This window comes from Callorhinchus milii, unplaced genomic scaffold (genome assembly GCF_018977255.1).
Source record: "Callorhinchus milii isolate IMCB2004 unplaced genomic scaffold, IMCB_Cmil_1.0 Scaffold8, whole genome shotgun sequence".
NCBI classification, from domain to species: domain Eukaryota; kingdom Metazoa; phylum Chordata; class Chondrichthyes; order Chimaeriformes; family Callorhinchidae; genus Callorhinchus; species Callorhinchus milii.
The window spans coordinates 3,658,877-3,680,981 of NW_024704749.1; the positions used below are offsets into that span (position 1 = coordinate 3,658,877).

Here is a 22,105-nt window from a genome sequence, read left to right on the forward strand (position 1 = left end):
TGCAAAGCTACATGATGAAAAAAAATGGACTTTAATCTTGCAAACATTTACAAGGCTTCTGATATCGATTGTGTCCTATCACAATGCTGGTGTCAGGGCTGACAAACTACACTGAAGGTCTTGGATCAAACACACACACACACACACACACAAGTAACTGTGTGATAGTTCCCCCCCCACCCCCACCCCCACCCCAAGGTTATTTATTTCTCTGGGAGGCAATTGATTCACTGGAGCAAAGAAACATTTGCAGGTATTTCATTCTAAGTCCATTGCAAAGTGGAGCAGGTTCAGGTCCAACAGGTAAATCAGGAAGGATTTGAGAGGTGGGGGAAGGTCTTTTGCCCTAACGTAGCGAAGGGTGGAATATATATATATATATATATACAGAGAGAGAGAGAGAGAGCACAGGGGCTGGAGGTGACAGTCAGCTGAGGGAGAGCTCACATGACACACTGGGAACTGACTTGGAAAGTGCTCCTCAAGGTTTGATCACTGAGCTGTTGTTGGGCTCTCTGTGGGGCAGAGGGTCCCTGGTCCTGATACCCCTGTTTTGCTGCTGGACCTCGTTTGTCATCTCCCTCTCTCCCCTCCCCCCCCTCCCCCCCTCTCTCCCCCTCTCCCTCCCTCTCTCTCCCTCTCCCCCTCTCTCCCCTCTCTCTCTCCCTCCCTCTCCCCCCTCTCTCGCTCTCTCCCTCCCTCTCCCCCTCTCGCTCTCTCCTCTCTCTCTCTCCCCTCCCCTCCCTCTCTCTCCCTCTCCCTCCCTCTCCCCCCTCTCCCTCTCCCTCTCTCCCCCCTCTCCCCCCTCCTCCCCTCTCCCCCCTCTCCCTCCTCTCCCTCCCCCCCCTCTCCCCCTCCCCCCTCTCCCCTCTCCCCCCCTCTCCCCCCCCCCTCTCCCTCCTCCTCCCCCCTCCTCCCCCCTCTCCTCCCCCCTCTCCCCCTCTCCCTCCCCCTCTCCCTCTCCCCCTCTCCCCCTCCCTCTCCTCTCTCCTCCCTCTCCCTCCCTCTCCCTCTCCCCCTCTCCCTCTCCCTCAGTTGGACCTGCTCAGGGTAAGATGATCACAGCTCTGCCCTGGGGGTGGGCAGAGGCTACTGCTCCACCGCCTCTGCCTTTTGTTTAAAGGCTTTTTTCTTTCTTTTTGTCTCTCTTTTTCTCTTTCTTTCTTTCTTTCTTTCTTTCTTTCTTTCTTTCTTTCTTTCTTTCTTTCTTTCTTTCTTTCTTTCTTTCTTTCTTTCTTTCTTTCTTTCTTTCTTTCTTTCTTTCTTTCTTTCTCTATCTCTTTCTCTTTCTTTCTCTCTCTCTCTCAATCTTACTCCTTTCTTTCTTTCGTTCTTTCTTTCTTTCTTTCTCTTTTTCTTTCTTTCTTTCTTTCTCTTTTTCTTTCTTCTTTCTTTCTCTTTTGCTTTCCTTCTTTCTCTCTCGCTTTCTTTCTCTCGCTTTCTCATTCTCTCTCCCTCTGTCTTTTTCTCTCTCTTTTTCTGTTTCTTTTTCTCTTTCTCTCTATTATGTTTCTGTGTCTGTGTGTGTGAGTCTCTCTCTCTCTTCACTTGTTCTGCTTGGGTTATGTTGTCCTTGTGATCTGTGGTGTTGTGCTGCTCACTCCGCACTGAATGTCTCCCTGACCAGCCTTACTCCAGAGCCTTTGCTCCCAGACAGATGGACGTCTCAAAGCGCTTCACCAGAGATACTTGCCTGCAATTAAATAAAGAAATAAATTGCCTATAAGTAAATAATGCGGTCACTCAATCCATGGCTGTCTGTGGGACGCTGCTGTGCGCAATTGGCTGCTGCGTTTCGCCGACAATATTTACAGTCTTTACAGCATATTCTGCGAAGCGCTTTGAGACGTCTCAACGACGTGATAAGGCGCTATATCAAATGGAAGGATTGTTATTATATACTGTGTTTTTGTGGGCCATTGTGGCAGCCAAATTGTGCACACAGCAAAGTCACGCAAACAGCCATGAAATAAGTGACCGCTTTTGTTTGGTGGATTATTGGCCGGGACCTCCGTTTAACACCTCATCCGAGAGAGGGCACCTCCTATCAATGTAACACCCCTTCCCCAACCCCCCCAGCACAGCAATGTCCTGACGTGGATCCTAAACCCACAACCTTCTGGCTTGAAGGTGAATGCTACCAACGGAGCTAGGCTGGCACTAATCTACCTTTGAATGTGCGGTGCTTTAAATGATGTGATACAGACAAGGTCAGGATAACTTCTTTTTGAACTGTTGGCCAATGCCGTTGAGTAACATCACTCATCCAAGAGTTTGGGTTTCCTTTGTTGCTGAGGTTATGAATGTTCAGTGACTGTCTCCCAAGTTCTTTTCCTTCTCCGCTAACGGACGTCTCTTCCTTCCTTTGAGTGATTGCACTTTTGTGGGTTTCCAAGCAGGCAGTTTTGCTGAGAATCATGGAGCCCAGAGCGCTGTTGCTGTTCATCTGCGCACAGGTTCTCTTCCTCCCAGCCACCCTGAGCAGTGAGTATAACCTCAACAAGCCTCTCGGGTCTATTTGTTAATAATAATAATAATAACCTTTGCATTTGATACAGCGCCTTATCACATTGTTGAAACGACTCAAAGCGCTTCACAGGATATACTGTAAAGTGGGTTGACTGCACTGTATATTTTGTGGGCGAAACGTGGCAGCCAATTTGCACACAGCAATGTCTCACAAACAGCCACGGAGTGAGTGGCCAATTTTATTTGGGGGATTGTTGACCAGGACACCAGGAGAAACTCTTCTCTTTTCGAATGGCGGCGTGGACATTTTTGACGTCCACCTGAAAAGGCAGATGGGATGTTGGTTTAATGTCTCATCCGAAGGACGGTATCTCTTGACAATTCAACACAACTCAAACCTATGTCCTCTTGTTCTTCCGGCTTGATACATCCTAAAGTATTGATCTGCATTTACTTTTTCAATCCCGTTTAACATTCTGTACATCACTACGAGGTCCCCTCTGAATCATCTTCTCTCAAGACTGAAGAGCACTAGCTTGTAGGTTATGCCTTTGCAACACTAAGTCTCTGTAACTCTCCCCTTCAATCCCTCCGCCTTGCTCCATTCCTCCCCACTTTCAAATCCCATCTAAAGACCTTCCTTTTTGATCGTGCTTACGGTCACCTCCCCCTTCCCTCTCCCCCGGCTGAGGATCAGACTCCGCCAGTGCTCCGGGAAGCTACCCTGTGAAGGGAGCTATATACATGCGAGTTGTTGTTGTCGAAAGTCTTGTATGACATTTCAGTTGACTGAACTTCCCCTTTAAGCGGAAAAGTCAGCTTAAAGGGCAGGAAAATCTCTTTGACGTCCTACTGTGATTGCAATCTTGAATTTTGAGCTGAGCCGATTAAAAAACTGCTGACTTCATTTGTTTCCTCTCAGCTTGGCCTTGCGCAGCTCCACCAAGCAGGAAAGCAAGAAATTAACACATTGGAGCCTGTCTCGTGGGCGTTCGTGAGTGATTACACACAAGGACTGTGTATGTAATGATTCTCAGTCCATGAAGCTGGTGCGATTAAGAACATAAGAATTTGCTGGCGAAAGAAGACCAAGGTCCATCTAGTTCCCCTTCCACCAACCTGGCAGTCGCTTGACATGTCGTGTCCCAAACCATATACTATATTGTACCCCGAGATAATATTTTCTAGCAGAAACCTATCTCATTTGTTCTTGAAACAAACAATGTTTTAACATAACATAACATGTAGGAGCAGGAATAGGCCATTCGGCCCTTCGAGCCTACCCCGCCATTCAATCATGGCTGATCTTCTAATCTAACTCCAGCTAATAACCTGACCTGCCTTATCCCCATATCCCTTCATCCCTTTTGCTTCCATCTCTCTAGGGAACCTGTTCCATAAAGTTTACTGCTCACTCACTGAAATAGTGTTTCCGCGGATTGATTGATTAATTAATTAATTAAGTAATTCTTTTATCCTCGGCTCATAATGCAACACTCCAACCATAACCCACGCACCCACCCTAGCTCCCGTCCCAGGATCCTTTCCTACTTCCTGCTTCAGTTTCATTTCTCTTTCTTAATTCGCCATTTAACTTCATAAAGCAATGTACTATTGTGTGCAAGTGGTGGAGAGGGGGCAGGGTGTGGGCATGGGATCAGTTGCTCATTGTGTTCTGATTGCCGTAACATTGCCTAAGCCATTCTCAGAGACTTTGAGATCCAATTAGATTGACGACGTGTTGTAGAGCAGTTTAATGTCTCATCTGAAGGACGGCATCTCCAACAGTGTAGCCCAATTCTAAACCTACGTCCTCTTGGTTCGATTCCCGGGCCGGGCGAAACATTGGCCAAGTTTCCTTACTTCACACGCCTCTGTTTACCAGCAGTAAGCAGGAACCCGGTTGTTAGTCGATTGGCAGATCGCTTTTCCAGGGGTAATAATCTCTCAAAAAATAATAATAATTTGGTCACTCAATTCACAACTGTTTGTGGGACTCTGCTGTGTGCAATTGGCTGCCGCGTTTCGCCCACAAAATATATTCCGTGAAGCGCTTTGAGACATCTCGAAGACGTGATAAGGCGCTGTATCAAATGAAAGGATAATAAAAAAATTTTGTAAGGCAATGAAACGAGGAGATAAAACAACCTGTTTCCTTCGGATCCGGATCAGGTGTCAACGACAGGTTTGAAGATGACGTGAATTCTCTGAGTCGCCGCCTCCTGCAGTTTATACAGCCGAGCCCGGCCCACCCCAACCCCAGCTTCCACATCGCACTGCGCCTCGCCACCCCTCACAACCTGCAGGATGAGCAGAAATACCTAAAGGAGCTTAAGAAGCACTTCAAGCACAAACTGAAGAGGTAACCCTTCCTGTCTCCTTAGTCTGTAGAGAAGCCCTCCACTGGCTCAGACCAAGACCACAAAGCACAGCTCCCTTTCAACTCATTACCCAACCAATAATAATAGCAACAGGAGGAGGCCATTCAGCCTCTCCAGCCTGTTCCGCCATTCTATTAGATTGTGGCTGATCTGTACATCAACTCCTATTACCCGCCTTTGCCCCATATCCCTTGATACCCTGACCTAACAAATATCTATCCATCTCAGCCTTGAAAATTTGAATGGATTCCAGCATCCACAGCCTTTTGGGGGAGAGGAATTCCAGATTCCCACTACCTTTTGCGTGAAAAAATGCTTCCTGATTTCACTCTTAAATGGCCTAGCTCTAATTTTAAGTTATGGCCCCGTGTTCTAGATTTCCCACCAGAGGAAATAGTTTCTCCTATAATAATAATAATACTAACAACTGGTTATCAGAACAAGACCAATCTATTACTATCCGATATTATGAGAATAAGATCTTAAAGAGAAAAATTGATCCAAAATGCTGAATATGCCCTCAAGCACCAGTAACGTCCCCCATTCTTCAGCCTCTCTGCCCCCACCCTCTGGAACTCCATCCCACCGTCCCATCACCTTGCCCCCCCTTCCTTGCTTCCTTCAAGGCCCATCTCAAGACCCTTCTCTTCAGCCACACCTGCGATCACCCTCCTAACCCCACCTTCCCTGCCCTCCACCCCAATCCCTGACTGTCCAGTGCCTTGGGACGTCCTCCCGATGTGAAAGGTGCAAGACAAGTGTAATTTGCTGTTGTCCCCTCCTCTCATTGCTGAATCAAGAAGCCTGTGCAAAATGAGCTTGGGTCCTTCTCAACTCCACATATAGTGAACGTGAGCCTACAGCCCAAATTAACCAAACATCAGCACAATTGTACACTAAATGGGCGATGTCGCTGAGGGCATGAGCAATTCTGAGATATGTTGATGTTTGATAGCGAGTTTGGTGGAGGAATTGATAGAAAGTTAAATGGTTTCAACTTATTAGCTTCTAAACACCAATTGATGCTCATTGCATTCTCTCTCTCTCTCTCTCTCTCTCTCTCTGTGCTGAAGCTGTAATGCTTCATCAGGACCCTCCACAGGTCTCATCGCTCTCTACCTACTCGCTCTCCAATCCTCGTGCCAGGACATGTCCGCAGAGAACACAGCTATAACCTGTTTGAAGGAGAAGCTACGTGCAGAGAAGGAGCACGTCCGGGGTGTGTACCTTCGGCCTTTCTTTTCTCCTAGAATATACCTTCATTACCATTAGGAGCCCACGTGTAAAGATAGTTGTAACAGTGTCTGGAAAAGTATTTTTCTACACTTTTTCGTGGGATAATCATCAGAATCCTTACATTTCATATATAGCGCCTTTCGTGTTGGGAGGACATGCCAATGCGCTTCACAGAGTTTACTATAAAGTGTATTTTGTAGGCAGCCAATTTGCACACAGCAGTGGCCCACAAATAGCCATGACCAATTTTATTTGGGGGCCTGTTGACCAGGACACCAGGGTAGAGAAACTCCTTTCTCTTTTTTAAGCAGTGCCGTGGGAACCTTAACGTCCACCTGGACAGGTAGACCTCAGGACCTCGGTTTAACGTCTCAACTCCCGACAGTGCAATCTGATTCAAAGTTCCTGACACGGGGCTCAAACCCACGACTTTCTGACTCCGAGGCAAGTGTGCTACCACTGAGTCCGGTTGACACCCAGTATTGGAGTGTCAGCCCGGGTAAAATAAAATGAATGGGATGCTGGTCCCAGCAGATACGGAGAGCAACCTGAAGAAAAGGCGTTTTCCCTTTAACCAGATGATAATTAATCACTGCCTCCGGTTACCACAGAGGGTGGTTGAGGGCTGGATGCTGAGCTTATTCTTCAACAAAAAACAAGTGGATGCTGTGAGTGTGGAGATGGTAGAGGGGCTTTTCTGGAAGAATGAGGTGAAAAGGGTCGAAGAGCCTTCTGCACTGAACCGATCTTGTGGTGTGCAGTTACTAATGTGACTGAAGATTGCACCACTAGAGGGAGACATACCCCACTGTGGTTTCACCTGAGATTGACCATTGAGTCTCATTGGCATTAGGATTTGCTGTCCATAACCCCCACATACTCACCCCTCCTGTTACTTACAGACCAGTGTGTTTAGATTAGGAGCAATGCAATCGGAAACAGAGTCACCTGTCTTTATCTTAGTTGCTTTCCCGACCGCTTTAGCAGCTCCACAAAGATGTTGTTTACAAGGGCTTCATCCCAACCTGGTCACTCGCTCCGTGGCTGTTTGTTGGACGTTGCTGTGCACAAAATTGGCCGCGGGGTTGGTCCACAAAATAAACATTGCCTCTACACTTGCCTCCTTCAAGACCCGTCTCAAGACTTTCCTCTTCGACTGCCTTCGGTCACCTCCCCCTTACCCTCCTCACCCTCCACCCCTCCTAATCCCAACCACCTGCTCGAATGCAGTTCTCTGACTGTCTCGGCGCCTTGGGATGTCCTCCAGACGTGAAAGATGCTGTACAGATGTAATTTGTTGTTGTTGCATCAAACACAAGGATTAGTATCTTGTGATCACACTTGGTCATGTTTTCTTCAATGCCTCAAGCCCTCTATCACCAGGTGGCAGTGTTGCACCAGGAATGGACCTTGTTGCCACTTTGTGGTCAGAATGAGAACTACAAGATGTACAAGTCTCCTTATCTAAGAAAGGACATACTTGCCTTAGAGCGGGTGTAACGTAGGTTGACTAAGTTGCTTCTTGGGTTGAGGGGGTTGACCTAGGAGGAGAGGTTGAGTAAACTAGGCCTATAATCTCTAGAATATAGAATTAGAGATGAGTTTATAGAAACCTATAATAATAATAATAATAATAATAATCCTTGCATTTGATATAGCGCTTTTCACGTCGGGAGGACGTCCCAAAGCGCTTCACAGAGTACACTGTAAAGTGAATTGACTGTATATTTGTGGGCAAACGCGGCAGCCAATTGCGCACAGCAATGTCCCACAACAGTCGTAGATTGAAAATGACCAATTTATTATTGTTTTTGGTTTTGGAGGGATTATTATTCCTTACCGTGTGGAGTAAGGAAACTTGCCCAAGGTTTCGCCCTCTGCCTGGAAAGATTCTTAAGGGACTTGACAGGGTAGATATTGTGAGACTGTTTCCCCCGGTTGGAGAATCTAAAACTAGGGGTCATAGGCTCAGGATTAAAGGTCAGCCCTCTAGAACTGAGTTGAGAAAACATTTCTTCACTCAGAGGGTAGTGAATTGATGGAATTCTCTACCCCAGAGGCTGTGGATGCTCTAGACATTGAACATATTCAAGACTGAGATCGATAGATTTTTAATTAAGGGATATGGGGATAGGGTGGGTAAATGGAACTAGGTTAGAAGATCAGTCATGATCTTATTAAGTGGTGGGGCAGGCTCGCGGGGCCGAATGGCCTACTCCTGCTCCTATTTTTCTGTTCTTATGTACTCTTGAAGCCTTCAAACCAGGCACATTTCTGCTGTACCCTTTGTGGATTGAAATGACCAATTTATTAGTGTTTTGTTTTGGAGGGATTATTATCAAGTGTGTGGAGTAAGGAAACTTGCCCAAGGTTTCGCCCTCTGCCTGGAATCAAACCCGGGTCTCTCGCTTGTGAGGCGACTGCTCTAACCACTGAGCTACAGGACTCAATTCCATGCATCCCACCTCCACATGGGAATCCCAGAGGTAGACTGTTGGAACGGAATGTATACTCTCTCTCTCTCTCCCTGGAGGGACACATCCTGCTTACCTAATCCCGGAGAGTATTAGGCACAGGTTGCCAAGAGCAAGGCTTGGGGACCCCAGAGTTTCCAATGGGGTAACTGCTGGAGTTTAACATGTCAATCATGAGACCCATGCCCCACTTCTGCAACTCATTGCAACCTCCCTCTGTAGGGAGAAGCCCACCGAGGCTCTCGGCATGTTTCACAACCCAGCAGGAAGGTACGTAGCATGTGTAGGAATCTGTGTGTCAGCAGGTGGAAGAGATGTTAATGCACGGAAATCATGTGTTAGCTTCTAGTGGGTGTGCGACATGTAGAATTCATCGGTGTTCCTCTCTGGGACAAATCGCGCCAGTCGTTCAGTGCTCGTGTCCAGCTCATCACCAATTCCTGTTGTAATTCTAGATCAAAGACAGCCTTTGACCAACTACTATCAGTACAGTCTGGGCGTGATCGCTCTCTGCCTGAACAAAATACACATTCATCATTATATCTTGGCAAAACTAGCCGATGGCATTTTCTGGGAAAACAAATCCCCACACAAACCCATAGGTAAGAAACCCTGGTATGTATGTATGTGATCAGCCATTTCATCCCTAACCTCAGGAACTGCTTCACTCAATTCTTCCGCTCGTCCCCTCTCTTATCAACCTTTAAATCGCACCTGAAGACTTACCGCTACGATGTCACCTGCGATCACCTTCTCTCCCCCCACCCCTTCTTCGAGACGTCTCAAAGTGCTTCACTGTAAAGTGTGGTGACTGTGTTTTGTGGGACAAACCCTATCTCTATGATCTTCCCCTTACCCGCTCTTCTACTCACCTCTTCCTTCTGTTCCTCTCTGGGACAAATCACTTCAGTGGGACGACTGTTCAGTGTTTGTGTCCAGTTCATCCCCAATTCCTGTTGTAATTCTAGACGACAGACACCCTTTGACTCAACTCCTACCAGTACGGTAGTTGTTCAAAGGGCGACCAAGTTTGATCAATGACTTGGTCAAATTAATTGACCGAGTAGTTGGTCAAACTAACTGCACGTCCTTCACCCTCTCTTCGGCGCTTAAACCTGGAGCTCCGACAGGATTGGCATTGGTCGGGACAGAGGTCCTGCAGCTAAGCTTGAGAAGAACAGAGCCTGTGTAAGAAAGTGTGTGGGGGGGGGACGTGGAGGGTTACAGGTGGGGTAGTGTGAGGCAGAAGGAGCTCAAGGATTTGAAGATCAGAAGGGAATTGTAGCCTATCTAATGGGGGCGAGGAACGAGGAGCCAGGCACGGATGAGATGGGATGGGATGTTGGTAGCCAATTTACCAATTTACTTAAAAGACCAGGAACTAAATTAAGGCTGAATTTGAGTATTTTCTGTGGTTTCTGTGTGGTGTTTCCCTCTGGGAAGGGGGAGCAAGATATAGGGGTTTGGTTTGCTGTGGAGGCTGGATGTGCCGTGTCTGTCTGTGGCTGTGAGGGGTTGGCGTGATGACTGTCTCGTGGTTTTGCCGTCAGACTCGGTGGCGATGGCGGCTTTGGCCTTTCAGTGCGTGCAGAACGCCAGTCTGCCAGCAGGAGGAAGCCCGTACAGCAACCAAACACTGAACAAGGTAACGGAAGCAGTGGAGAGGCTGATCAATCACATCCAGCCTGAACAGCAAGGTGACGGAACCTTCAAGAACATCTACAGTACTTCCCTGGGTTTGCAGGTACCATCTCTCCTTAAAGGGCTCAGCCGGCTCCCTCCGTCCCTCGTTCCTCCATGCACATCCCTCGTCCCCTCCACTCTGCTCTGCTCCACCATCAGCCCTCACCCCCAAATCCTGCACCTCTCTGACTCGATCCCTACACCTCGCTCCCTCCTTGTCCATCTTCAGTTCACATCTGAAGACCTTCCTCTAAGACTGTGCCTATGGTCACCCCACCCCCCACCCCCTCTCTCCCCGGCTCAGCGTTAAGCTCTGCCAGTGTTACGCGCTCCGAAACCCAACACCACCCAAAGGGCGCTGTATAAATGGAAGTTGTTGCTGTTGAGTCACCGGTCACTGGCTCATTAACCTCCTGACCATTACGTGACAGGTATTGTCTGAAGCGTTGCCTCAGTGCCTCCTTCCTAACTTTCAGTCTCCCCTAACATCTCCCCACCACCACCACAATAGACCTGTGCACTGATATCCCTCTGCTAACCCCATAACCACATGTCCATTCCCTCCACTTAGCGGGCTCCTGCCCGGCCCGTCCGACCAGCAGCGTTTCCGCCCCCACTCCATCCTGCATTCCCTTCGCCTCGCTCCCTCCCCCTCTTGCCTCGGTCAAGGCACGTCTCAAGACCCTCCTCTTCGACCGCGCCTTCGGCCAATCTCCTACCTTCCCTGCCCTCCACCCCTCCCTGATCCCAAACCCCCCCCCCAGGTCGGGTCCAGATCCCTGACTGTCCAGCGCCTTGGGACATCCTCCCGATGTGCAAGGTGCGGTGTAAATGTAATTTTGTATTGTTGTTCCTAGGCTCTGTGTGCTATGGAGCCAAGTGACAACTGTCTGAGAGGTAGACAGAGATTGGTGGATGAGGCCAAAAAAGGAGTCTTTGACAATCCAATGGCACTCGCTCAACTCTTGCCTATTCTGTATAAAAAAACCCTATTGGACATCAAGCAAATAACCTGTACTGATTCCGGTAAGAAATAATAGTTGTCCTTACATTTGATTTAGGATCTTTGATGTTCGAAGAGTAAGATGTAGCGACTGTTTTTTTTTCCATGTGGGTGAAGCCGGCAGCCAGTTTGCACGCACGGCGATATCCTGCAAACAGCTATGAAGTGAATATCCAATTCTGTTTGGGGGATTGTCGGCCAGGACACTGAGAGAGGGAAAAACTTTTGAATAGGAATGTTTAACATCCATCTGAACCGGCAGAATCGGGCTTTGATTATCTGAAGGAATGTCAGCCTATATTATATTGAGGTCAAAGTCCTGACATATGGCTTGAACTCACAACCTTCTGACTCAGAGGCAAGAATGCCACCAAATTGAGCACGTGACTCAATACCACTTTATCTGTTTATTACACGACCGAGGTCTCCCACTGGATGTGGGCGGTGGTTGGGGTGGGCACAGAGCACTCGGGTGCACAGAGATCTCATCCTCTTCTGCGGTTCGGGGGAAGGTAAATTCCCTGGTCAATGTTAGGGTATAGATGGATGACTCCATCTCTTATGCTTTTGCCCCCTCCTTCCAATGAACCCATTGAAGTTTTGCTGTGCTCCCTGTTTCACTTCGAGCTGCTGCACATCCGCTGAGCGGAGGGAGTGGGCAAGAGCGTTGGGGCTCAGTGTGGGGTAGAAGGGAGCGGAAGAGATTTGAAGGTCAGAATGAAGCATTTGAATCCAATCCGTGGGTGGGGGGGGGGGGGGCGGAGTGGGGGCGGGCGGTGGTGGGGGGAGGCGAGGAGCCAGGTAAGGATTGGAGGATTGTGGGGCAGAACCTCAGTAAAGTGAGGCTCTTTCTCGTGTTGACCAGATGACCTCACGCTGCTGAAGGCCAGTGCGGGAGGCGAGGTTGAGCCGGACGGAGAGGCCCACTCGGTCAACCTGATGGTGAAGGATGCGGACGGTAAGGTGTGTTACGGTGAGGTCACACTGCCGCTGCGTGCTGGCACTTCGCTGCTCGATGTTCTGGAAGAAGCGAAGAGGACTCGGAACTTCACGTAAGAGCTTCAGGAGTCTCTGCAGCAGATCCAGGGACACGTTGCTGGGGAAGGCTGCTCTCGTTCCGCCCACAAAACATACACTTTTTACAGTGTATGGCAGGAAAAGCGCTTGGAGACGTCTCGAAGACGTGATAAGGCGCTGTATCAAACACAAGTATTATTATTTATTATTTTTTATCAGAGCGCTCTGTTACTCTGCATTACAACAACAGCAGCAGCAACAACTTGCATTTATACCCTCACACGGGGCAGCGATTCATAGCGCTCCACATAAGAACATAAGAATTTGTAAGGTGAGAGAAGACCAAGGCAGGGCGAAACCTTGGGCAAGTTTCCTTACTCCACATGCCTAGTAATAATCCCTCCAAAGCAAAAAAAATAATAAATTAGTCACTCAATCCATGACTGTTTGTGGGACACTGCTGTGCACAATTGTCTGCTGTGTTTCGCCCACAAATATACGGCCAATTCGCTTTGCAGTCTATTCTGCGAAGCGCTTTGAGACGTCGAGAAGACTTGAAAAGCGCTATATCAAATGCAAAGATTATTATTATTATTATTAAGGTCCATCCAGCTCGCCTTCCACCATCCTGGCAGTTGCTTGCACATGTCGTGTCCCAGACTATATACTGTGTTCCCGAGATACTATTTCCTAAAAGAAATCTATCTAATTTTGTTTTGGAAAGATTCGACACTTTCTGCTTCCACCGTCTCCCTCGGGATCCTGTTCCATATGTTTAATACTCGCTCACTGAAACAGTGTTTCCACAGATTCGTTCGGATTTAACCCACTTCAATTAGGATTGGGGAGGATGGAAGTGGGGGGGGGGTGGGGTGGGGGGAGTGGGGAAGGAGGGTGATCGAAAGCACGATCGAAGAGGAGGGTCTTGAGATGGGTCTTGGAAGGAGGCAAGGGAGGGAGCGAGGCGGAGGGACTGCGGGATGGCGTTCCAGAGGGTGGGGGCAGAGTGACTGAAGGCCAGTGGTGGGGCAGGCGAGGTGGGGGATCTTGAAGCAGGTCGAAGCCCGCTGAGCGGAGGGAGCGGGCAGGTTGGTAGGGGGTTAGGAGGTCGCGGAGGTAGGTGGGAGGAACGAGTACATTTTTCAAGTAAATATCCAATTCCCTTTTGAAAGTTATTATTGAATCTGCTTCCACCACCTTTCAGGCAGTGCATTCCAGACCGTAACAACTCGTTGCGTAAAAAGATTTCTCCTCATCTCCCCCCCCCTCCCCCCCCACCCTCTGATTTTTTTGCTACTTCTTTTTGAATTGTTAGCAAATGCCTTTGAGTAACATCACTCGTACAAGATTTTTTTCCTTTTCAAGTATATATCCAATTCTCTTTTTGCAAGTATTATTAATAATACTTGCAAAAAGAGAAATGATAATAATAATACTATTATTATCATTTCGCCCACAAAATATACAGTCAATTGACTTTACAGTATAATCTGTGAAGCGCTTTGAGATGTCTCGAAGACGTGATAAGGTGCTATATCAAATGTAAGGATTATTATTACTCGTATTATTACTGTTACTGGTATTATTGTTATTATTATTACTATTATTATTATTACTGGCTGCAGATTTGAGACCAAGCAGACGAGATGGGGACCTTTGCTGACCTCAGTCAATGGCATGAAGGAACAAAAGCATCACAAGATCTACTGGCAGCTGATCACAGCGGAGAAAAAAGCCCTGATCCATGGTGAGAGGAGTTTAGATAGTGATTGCAGCTGCAATGAGTGGGGCAGAGGGTGATCTCGGGACTTGGGTGGATCCCAACCTCAGCAGCAGGGGAGGGAAGGGGGTGGGGGGGGGGGGGTAATGGGAGAACTTTGTATTGAGTTGGGCTGGAGCTTCCAGCTGAGACCCAACTTGAAGGAAGAGCTCCCCTCAATGGCTCGGGGTAGACACATAGTCTGGTTACCGAGCCCTACAGACTGGGCTGAGCTGAGTTAGCTGATTCCTGCCTGTGTGACAATTGTCTGGTGGACGTTAAAGATCCCGTGACTCTATTCGAAAAGAAAATGGAGTTCCTCTCTCGCGGTGACCTGGCTGACAAATGCCCAAATCAAAATTGGTCACTCACGCCATGGGACATCTCTGTGTTCAATCAAATTGCTTGTGTGTTCACCCACAAAACAGAGAGTCACGGTATATCGTGTGAAGCGCTTTGAGACGTCCTCCTGACGTGAAAGGTGCCTTACCAAATGTAAGGATTGTTTCTTATTGAAGGGGGTGTGTTTTTTGCCTTCTCTGGGCTTGATCTGTGTTTCCGTGGGACGTCTTTCTTTCCAACCTGAAGGACGCTGTACAAGTGTAATTAGTTGTTGCTGTTTCCCTGAGTTCTCACTCTTTCTTTGCAGGCATTCAGGACTACCACCCTCAGCCTGGAGAACGCATCATCCTGCGTCTCTCCAGGTACTAGCACGTGTGTGTGTGTGTGTGTGTGTGTGTGGGGCCACACATGATTCAACACTTAATTCAGTGTTGATTGAAAGTCACACAACAAGGTGTCCAAAAGCACACACATAATCTTTAGGTTTGGAGAGCCCCAACGCAGGGACAAATCCTGGAGGTCTCAGTGACATCAATGCCCAAAATCAACAAGGTGGAAACTGAGCACCCAGACTTGGTTAATGTGTTTGTTTTCATTCTGACTCTGCAGCGAATGCATCGCTGTCTCAATGCACTACAGCTCTAGTGCATTGAGTGTTGCACCTTTCCTATCCATTAGTGTTCAATCTTTCACCGTTACCAGTGTGGCTTGGCTTAGGTTGCCCTGGGCTCCACTAAGCAGGAAGATGCCCATCAAAGTGGCAATCATCAATGCAACCAGTCCTGGGTGTGCTTTGTACTTGAAGACTTTGTTCACAGTAGTTTCCGCACATTTCATTAACATCCGCGCTCAGATTTCTTTAAAATCTCACGCTTGCTCACGTTCAGAATGCTGGCAACTATTATCTCGGTTGTTTTCATGCCCAAGTCTGACTCTGCAATTAACATTATCTTTTCCACACGTTGATGTCTCGCGTGTTGGGAATCTTTCCCACGTCGGGCTGCGATGGGTAGATGGATGGATGGAGGGAGGTTTTGCAAACCTTTTTCGATTGTACGTTTCAACTATTTTCCAATGAAATCCTGATTTCTTTGTAACCTACGTATTAAAATTAATCATCAACTTCTGTCCACGTCAGGTCCTATTTTGATTGAGTATAGAATACAGTGTATGTTTCTCTGGACAAACCCTCTCTCTCATTAAGCCAACTTTGCCTCTTGCCAGGGCTGATGTGCCTCTGGATGTGATTCCTGTAGCTCAGCGGTTAGAGCACTCGCTTTGCAAGTGAGAGACCTGAGTTCAATTCCAGGCAGAGGGCGAAACCTTGGGCAAGTTTCCTTACTAATAATAATCCCTCCAAAACCCAAAACAATAATAAATTGGTCATTTTCAATCTACGACTGTTTGTGGGACATTGCTGTGCGCAATTGGCCGCCGCGTTCGCCCACAAATATACAGTCAACTCACTTTACAGTGTGTTCTGTGAAGCGCTTTGGGACGTCCTCCCGACGTGAAAAGCGCTATATCAAATGTAAAGATTATTATTATTATTATTCCGCTAAGCTGCCTGTTTGCTCACTGAGGCTGACCTCACAGGTACATAACCTCCCTGTCCTGTTAGAGCCTCCGCTGGGATTCAAAGATCATTTTGCATCCTTCCCCAGGGTTGCCTTCTTCCTCCTCAGAAAATAGCCCTCTTCCAGCCCTATGTCATGACTACCACCAACGTTATCTATGCCTACATCCCTTCGAAGATAGTTCCTCCAACACTCAGCCTGGCTCAGTTGGTAGCACCCTCGGCTCTGAGTCAGAAGGTTGTGGGCGCAAGCCCCACCTTGGGACCAGCAACTCATACAGTCCATAATAACATTCCAATGCAATGCTGGGGGAATGCTGCATTATTGGAGGTGCTGTCCTTTGAATGTTGTTCTTTGGATGAGATGCTAAATTGAGGTCCTGTCTGTCCGTTAAGGTGAACAATAAAACATCCCATTGTGTTCCTCGATAAGAGAAGGGAGTTTACTCCAGTGTCCAGGCCAACAATCCCTCAAAATAAAATTGGTCTATCACTCCATGGCTGTTTGTGGGATGTGCTGCGCGCAAATGGACTGCTGCATTTGCCCATGACATACACAGTCACTCCACTTTGCAATGTATCCTGTGAAGTGCTTTGAGATGTCCTCCTGGGGTGTTTTTTTGTCTGTCAGCCAGGTGTCTCTAACACATGCGAAAACCCATCACCATGCTTAAGAGTATCCAAACCAAACCGAGAATTCCATGTATCCTGCCATCATATGGAAATTCCAGAGATATTTATTGGAATAGAATGTACTCTCTCTCCGTGGAGTGACACATCCTGCTTACCTAATTCCGGAAAGTATCAGGCGCAGGTTTGCAAGAGCCAAAGCTTGGGGACCCTGGAGTCTGCATTCGGGTAATTGCCAGAGTCTATCATTGCCATTCATTATCCTTACGTAGGAACATCGGAACAGGAGGAGGACGTTCAGCCCTTCGAGCCTGTCCCACCATTTAATCAGATCATGGCTGATCTGTATCTCAATTAATCCTTCCAATTCCAATTTCCTGCTTTCTTCCCATATCCCTTAATACCCTGATCTACCAAAAATCTATCAACCTCAGCATCCACAGCCTTTTGGGGGAGAGAATTACAGATTTCTGCCACTCTTTAAGTGAAAAAAATGCTTCCTGATTTCACTCTTAAATGACCTGGTTCTAATTTTAAGACAATAATAATAATCCTTGCATTTGATATAGCGCTTTTTACGTCTTCTAGACGTCTCAAAACGCTTCACAGAATATACTGTAAAGTTAATTGACTGTATATTTTGTGGGCGAAATGCGGCAGCCAATCGCACACAAACAGTCATGGATTGAATGACCAAATTATTTTTTTTCTTGAAGGTTTATTATTAGGAGTGTGGAGACTTGCCCAAGGTTTCGCCCTGCCGGGAATCAAACCCAGGTCTCTCACTTGCGAGATGAGTGCTCTAACCACTGAGCTACAGGAATTTCCTACATTTCCTCTCTTATTTCCTTTAACACCCTGGGGTGGAAACTATCAGGCCCTGGAGATTTGTCTATCTTGAGTTTCATTATTTTCTCCATTACCGTTTTTTTCATTTATATTAATTTTTATTGAGCATTACTTTCTTTGTATTCCTTTGTTGTCTTTTGTAGTTCTCTGCATTCCCACTTTTTCTTGCATTTGAGTAAGCCTTTTCTTTTAGCTTGATACAGTCCCTAATCTCTTTTGTCCACCATGGTTGCTTAACTACACGATTGGAGCTTTTGCATTTTAGGGGTATACACTTGTTCTGTATTGTATCAAATACTCTTTTGAATATTTCCCATTGTTCATCTGCAGGTTTACCCACTGATAGTTCAGCCCAGTTTATTGTGGTCAATATATTTCTCATCCCATCGCCTTAATTAAATTTAAAGCCTTGGTTTGGGACTCTCCCTTTTCCCTCTCAAATCCAATGTCAAATTCAATCATATTCTGATCACTATTTGCGAGATGTTCCCTTACTGTCAGATTGTTAACTAGTTCTGGCTCATTACTCATCACCAAATCCAGTATGGCTTGTTCCCTTGTTGGTTCTAAAACATATTGTTCCAAAAAACTGTCCTGAATACATTTTAGAAATTCATTGTTTTTATTACCTGAGGTGTCCTGCTTCTCCCAGTTTATGCGAAAATTAAAATCTACCATATTAACTACATGCTTCCCTAATCTCCGTATTTATACATTTCCCCACTGCATCACAACTCTCTGGAGGTCTGTAGACCATCAGAGTCTTACCTCCATTGCTGTTCCTTAACTCTACCCACAGTGTTTCTATTTCCTGATCGCCCTTACTGAAATCTTTCCTTTCCACTGCTGTAATAGCGTATTTTATCGATATTGCTACTCCTCCTCCTTCCCAATGTCCCTGTCTTTTCTAAAGATCTTATAGCCTGGGATATTTAGCTCCCAGTCCTGCCCAGCTTGTAGCCAGGTCTCTGTAATCATCATATCTTTTAAGCTGAATTTGTGCTTCTAACTCACTTGTTTTATTTCTTATGCTACGTGCATTTGTATACATAGTTCTTATTTGGGTAACTGTCAACATGCCAATACCCCCTGACAATAGTCTTCTCACACTGTTTGACTTGTTACACCTTTTGTGATAACTTCCTAGTACCTTTTTCTTTCCTGTAGTATTTATGTTAACTTTATCACTATTTGTATTCTGACCATTGTTGTCATCCGCTCCTTGCCTTATCTTTTGGTTTCCACCCTATCCTCCCAACCCTTACCTATTGATTTATTATCTATGCCACTGATCCACTTCTCCCATTATTATGTACAGTAAAACTCCGATGACTCGTCACCCCCAAGGGAAATAGCTCAAATAACTACTTATCAGAGTTAACTTGTTATCCAAAATCCAGTATCTTGAAAGTACAAAGTCGTTTGGGGATGATGACCAATCCCAAGGATGAGTTATCAGAGTTTCACTTTGAAAGAGCTATCCTCCTGGAGGAGATAAGCGGTGTGAACTGGTCCCATGGTGACATGTCTGGCAATGGAATATCGGAATCGAGCCTGCCCTCTGTGGCGGTCTCGCTAGTCCCCTTCCTGACCGCTGTATTCCAGGGCACTGATGATGACAGCACAGCCCAGCCTGGCTCATCAGCAGGACTTGGAAGGGCCGACCAGTCACTGGGGGCAGGGAGTCATCCCACTCAGTTCCTGTTAACTCTGCAAGCCAATAATAATAATAATAGCCACCGCCCTAACAGGTAGGATGGTCCTAGCTGGATAAGCAACAGGAAACTTGGATTATATAAATGGTGCAATGGTATCAAGATGCAAGACATTGTTGCCTTTCACCGTGATTAGTTTATGATAATATTGCTCCAAGCTCCCTGTTATCTTATGATGTAGCTTGGTAACCTTTGTCTCAGTGATTGAAGGTATTTCTACTGTGATTTATAACACAATACAAAATTACATTTGTATAGCGCCTTTCACATCGGGAGGACGTCCCAAGGTGCTGGGACATGCAGAGCTTTGAGTGGTTTAGTTTTGGGGCAATTGTCCTACAAAGAACCCAAGACCCTAATTAATCTCTTCATTCTGGGGAGGGGAACAGGGGTGTCAGAGAATTGCAGTTGCAGATTCCCTTTCATTCCATCAGCCACACGACTCAGCAACAGGGCTGGCAATTAACAGGACAATTAGTATAATTGGTTTTAAATGATGCTCGCGCCTGTACCTTGCTGATACCTTTGACTGTTTGTTTGTTCCGAATTTCGGAAACTCCCGAGAGCGATTCTGCAAGTGAGATTAATAATTAAAACGAGCGCTGAAGTCGTTTCATACACAAAGGACCATTAATTCAATTTGCCAATCAGCTCCCTGTGGACTGGACCACTTCACGCTTTGACCTGAGATGGAACGTTATGAGTTTGTGCTTTTGAGATAAGATAACAATGGCCGGATTCAGAATGGCCGAGGCCTTTTTGCTATTTTGTCCCCTTGTCTATTGCAGTTTTCATCCACCAAATATGCAGTCAATTCACTTTACAGTATATTCTGTGAAGCTCTTTCAGACGTCTCGACAACTTCAGTGCATCCTGGGCATGCAATGCTGAATGACAGATCCATGGGGTCTCTGTGGTTAGGGTTAGGGTTGTAGCTGAACTGGTTCCAAGGCTTGGCAACAGAATGTCGGAATTGAGATCACCCTCTCTGGGAGTACTCCAGGGCAATACTGAGGGCAAATCAGCCACCTCGGTTTATAGGCAGGACTTGGAAGAGCAGACCAGTCATAGGGCCAGGGAATCATCCCACTCAACTCCTGTTAACCCTACAAGGCAAAGCCTTAACGGGTGGCATGGTCCTAGCTGGACAAGCAGCGGGAAAGCTTGCCTGACAACAATATCAATGGCAAAAGCTATGCAGTTTTAGCTGGTTACCCCAACGCACACTCTGGGCCTTGGCTCTTGCAAGACTGCAGGAAATCAGGATGTGTCCCTCCAAGGAGAGCGTGCGCATCCCATTCCAATACACATGCATTTTCATGTATATCGGTGGGATGCATGGAACTCTTAGCTTGGTTTGGATACTCTTAAGCACGGTGATGGGTTTCTGCATGTGGCAGCCATCTGGACGACCAAAAGAAATTATCGCCACTACCTGCCGGCTCACAATTATAAAATGACCTCTTGTACATAGTTATGTGTTAATTTGATTCCCTATTCTGATCTCTCGAGACTCAAAATTCCTCCTCTGTGAAAACAAGCCCTGTGGCCTTTACATTTCTCCCCTTTCCTGAATGCAGTGACTCGCATTCAGTGTCTCAAATAATTTTTTAAAAATAATAATAATAATCATAATAATAATCATTGCATTTGATATAGCGCCATAACACATCGTCGAGACATTTAAAAGCAGGTCAGACACTCATCTGACCAAATAAAAAGAGCTTCACAGTGAAATGTAATCACTGTGTATTTTATGGGCGAAACGCTAACAAACGATCCAACAAACGAATCAATAAATAATGAGTTAATAAACTCTAATAAATGATGAACGACAATGATCCCGTTAATACAGGCACTGTCCGGCAGGGGTCGCTAGGTATCAATCAGGAGTTGGACCCGTCGCTTTTCTTGTCCTTCAGCAGATCTGACGGTGAATGGATTGCCCGAATACTACAGCTGACTCACCACCAGAGAGCGGCATTGGATACCCAGAGGCACTTCACGTAGGAATTTTCAGCTGGAATGCTGAAGAACAAAGCATTTTGGGCTGAAGAGATGAAGTGTGAGATGTTTCCAAGAGATGAAGTGAGCCCCTCATTTGCAAAAGGTGCTGGGACCAGATCCCGAGACATTCATGCTCCCTAATGAATTGGGATATTTGTTTGTTAAACTCCACTGAAGTCTCCACTGACATTCCAACAAACAGCCCAACTTGGGACCATCTGGAAGAAATCACAGGTTCCATGCAACACAATTCATTTTGATGGAGCAAATGCCTTTTCACTTCCCAATGGTCTGGTCTGGGAGATGAATATACCACCCAGTGTAAAAAGCACCACAACAGGCCCGAAATTCCAGGTCAAATCTTGGTCTGTGCTCAGACAGATTATCAGCTTGGTCAAAATAATGAAAAAAAATCCTTGCATTTGGTATAGAGCCTTTTACATCGGGAGGATGTCCCAAAGCGCTTCACAGGATTTATAATAATAATAATCCTTGCATTTGATATAGTGCTTTTCACGTCTTCTAAACGTCTCAAAGCGCTTCACAGATTATACCATAAAGTGAATTGACTGCATATTTTGTGGGCAAAAGGCGGCAGCCAATTGTGCACAGCAGCGTCCCATAAACAGTCGTGGATTGAAATGACCAAATTATTATTTTTTTCTTGAGGGATTAATATCAGGCGTGTGGAGTAAGGAAACTTGCCCAAGGTTTTACCCTGCCAGGGATCGAACCCAGGTCTTTCGCTTGCAAGGCGAGTGCTCTAACCACTGACCTACAGGATTTACTGTGAAGTGTATTTGAGAGAACGCGGCTGCCAATTTATACACGGCTACATCTCACAAGCAGCCATGAAATGAACAACCATTTTGTTTTTGGGGGGATTATAATATATAATAATTCTTGCATTTGATATAGCGCCTAAACACATCATTGAGACATCTCAAGGGGGATTGTTGGCCAA

The 22,105-nt window shown here is 46.4% G+C and overlaps 1 protein-coding gene across 6 annotated transcripts; it reads left to right on the forward strand.

Annotated features, from left to right (window-relative positions):
- Positions 1-234: 234 nt before the first annotated feature.
- Positions 235-15,495, forward strand: tcn2 (transcobalamin II). Of its 6 annotated transcripts, none has more exons than XM_042337146.1 (10): positions 235-253; positions 2,400-2,486; positions 4,641-4,831; positions 5,924-6,069; positions 9,016-9,162; positions 10,111-10,304; positions 11,101-11,269; positions 12,112-12,298; positions 13,889-14,010; positions 14,672-15,490. In XM_042337146.1, exons 2-10 carry the CDS (start codon positions 2,418-2,420, stop codon positions 14,731-14,733), a joined length of 1,287 nt encoding a protein of 428 aa, XP_042193080.1. In that variant the 5' UTR covers positions 235-253; positions 2,400-2,417; the 3' UTR covers positions 14,734-15,490.
- Positions 15,496-22,105: the final 6,610 nt, after the last annotated feature.

Coding starts and splice junctions, on each gene's coding strand:
- tcn2 (XM_007908480.2), top strand. CDS start 448: ATGACACACTGGGAACTGACTTGGAAAGTGCTCCTCAAG. Junction 487..2,399: donor CTTGGAAAGTGCTCCTCAAG/GTTTGATCACTG, acceptor GTTTCCAAGCAG/GCAGTTTTGCTGAGAATCAT. Junction 9,163..10,110: donor ATCCCCACACAAACCCATAG/GTAAGAAACCCT, acceptor TTTTGCCGTCAG/ACTCGGTGGCGATGGCGGCT.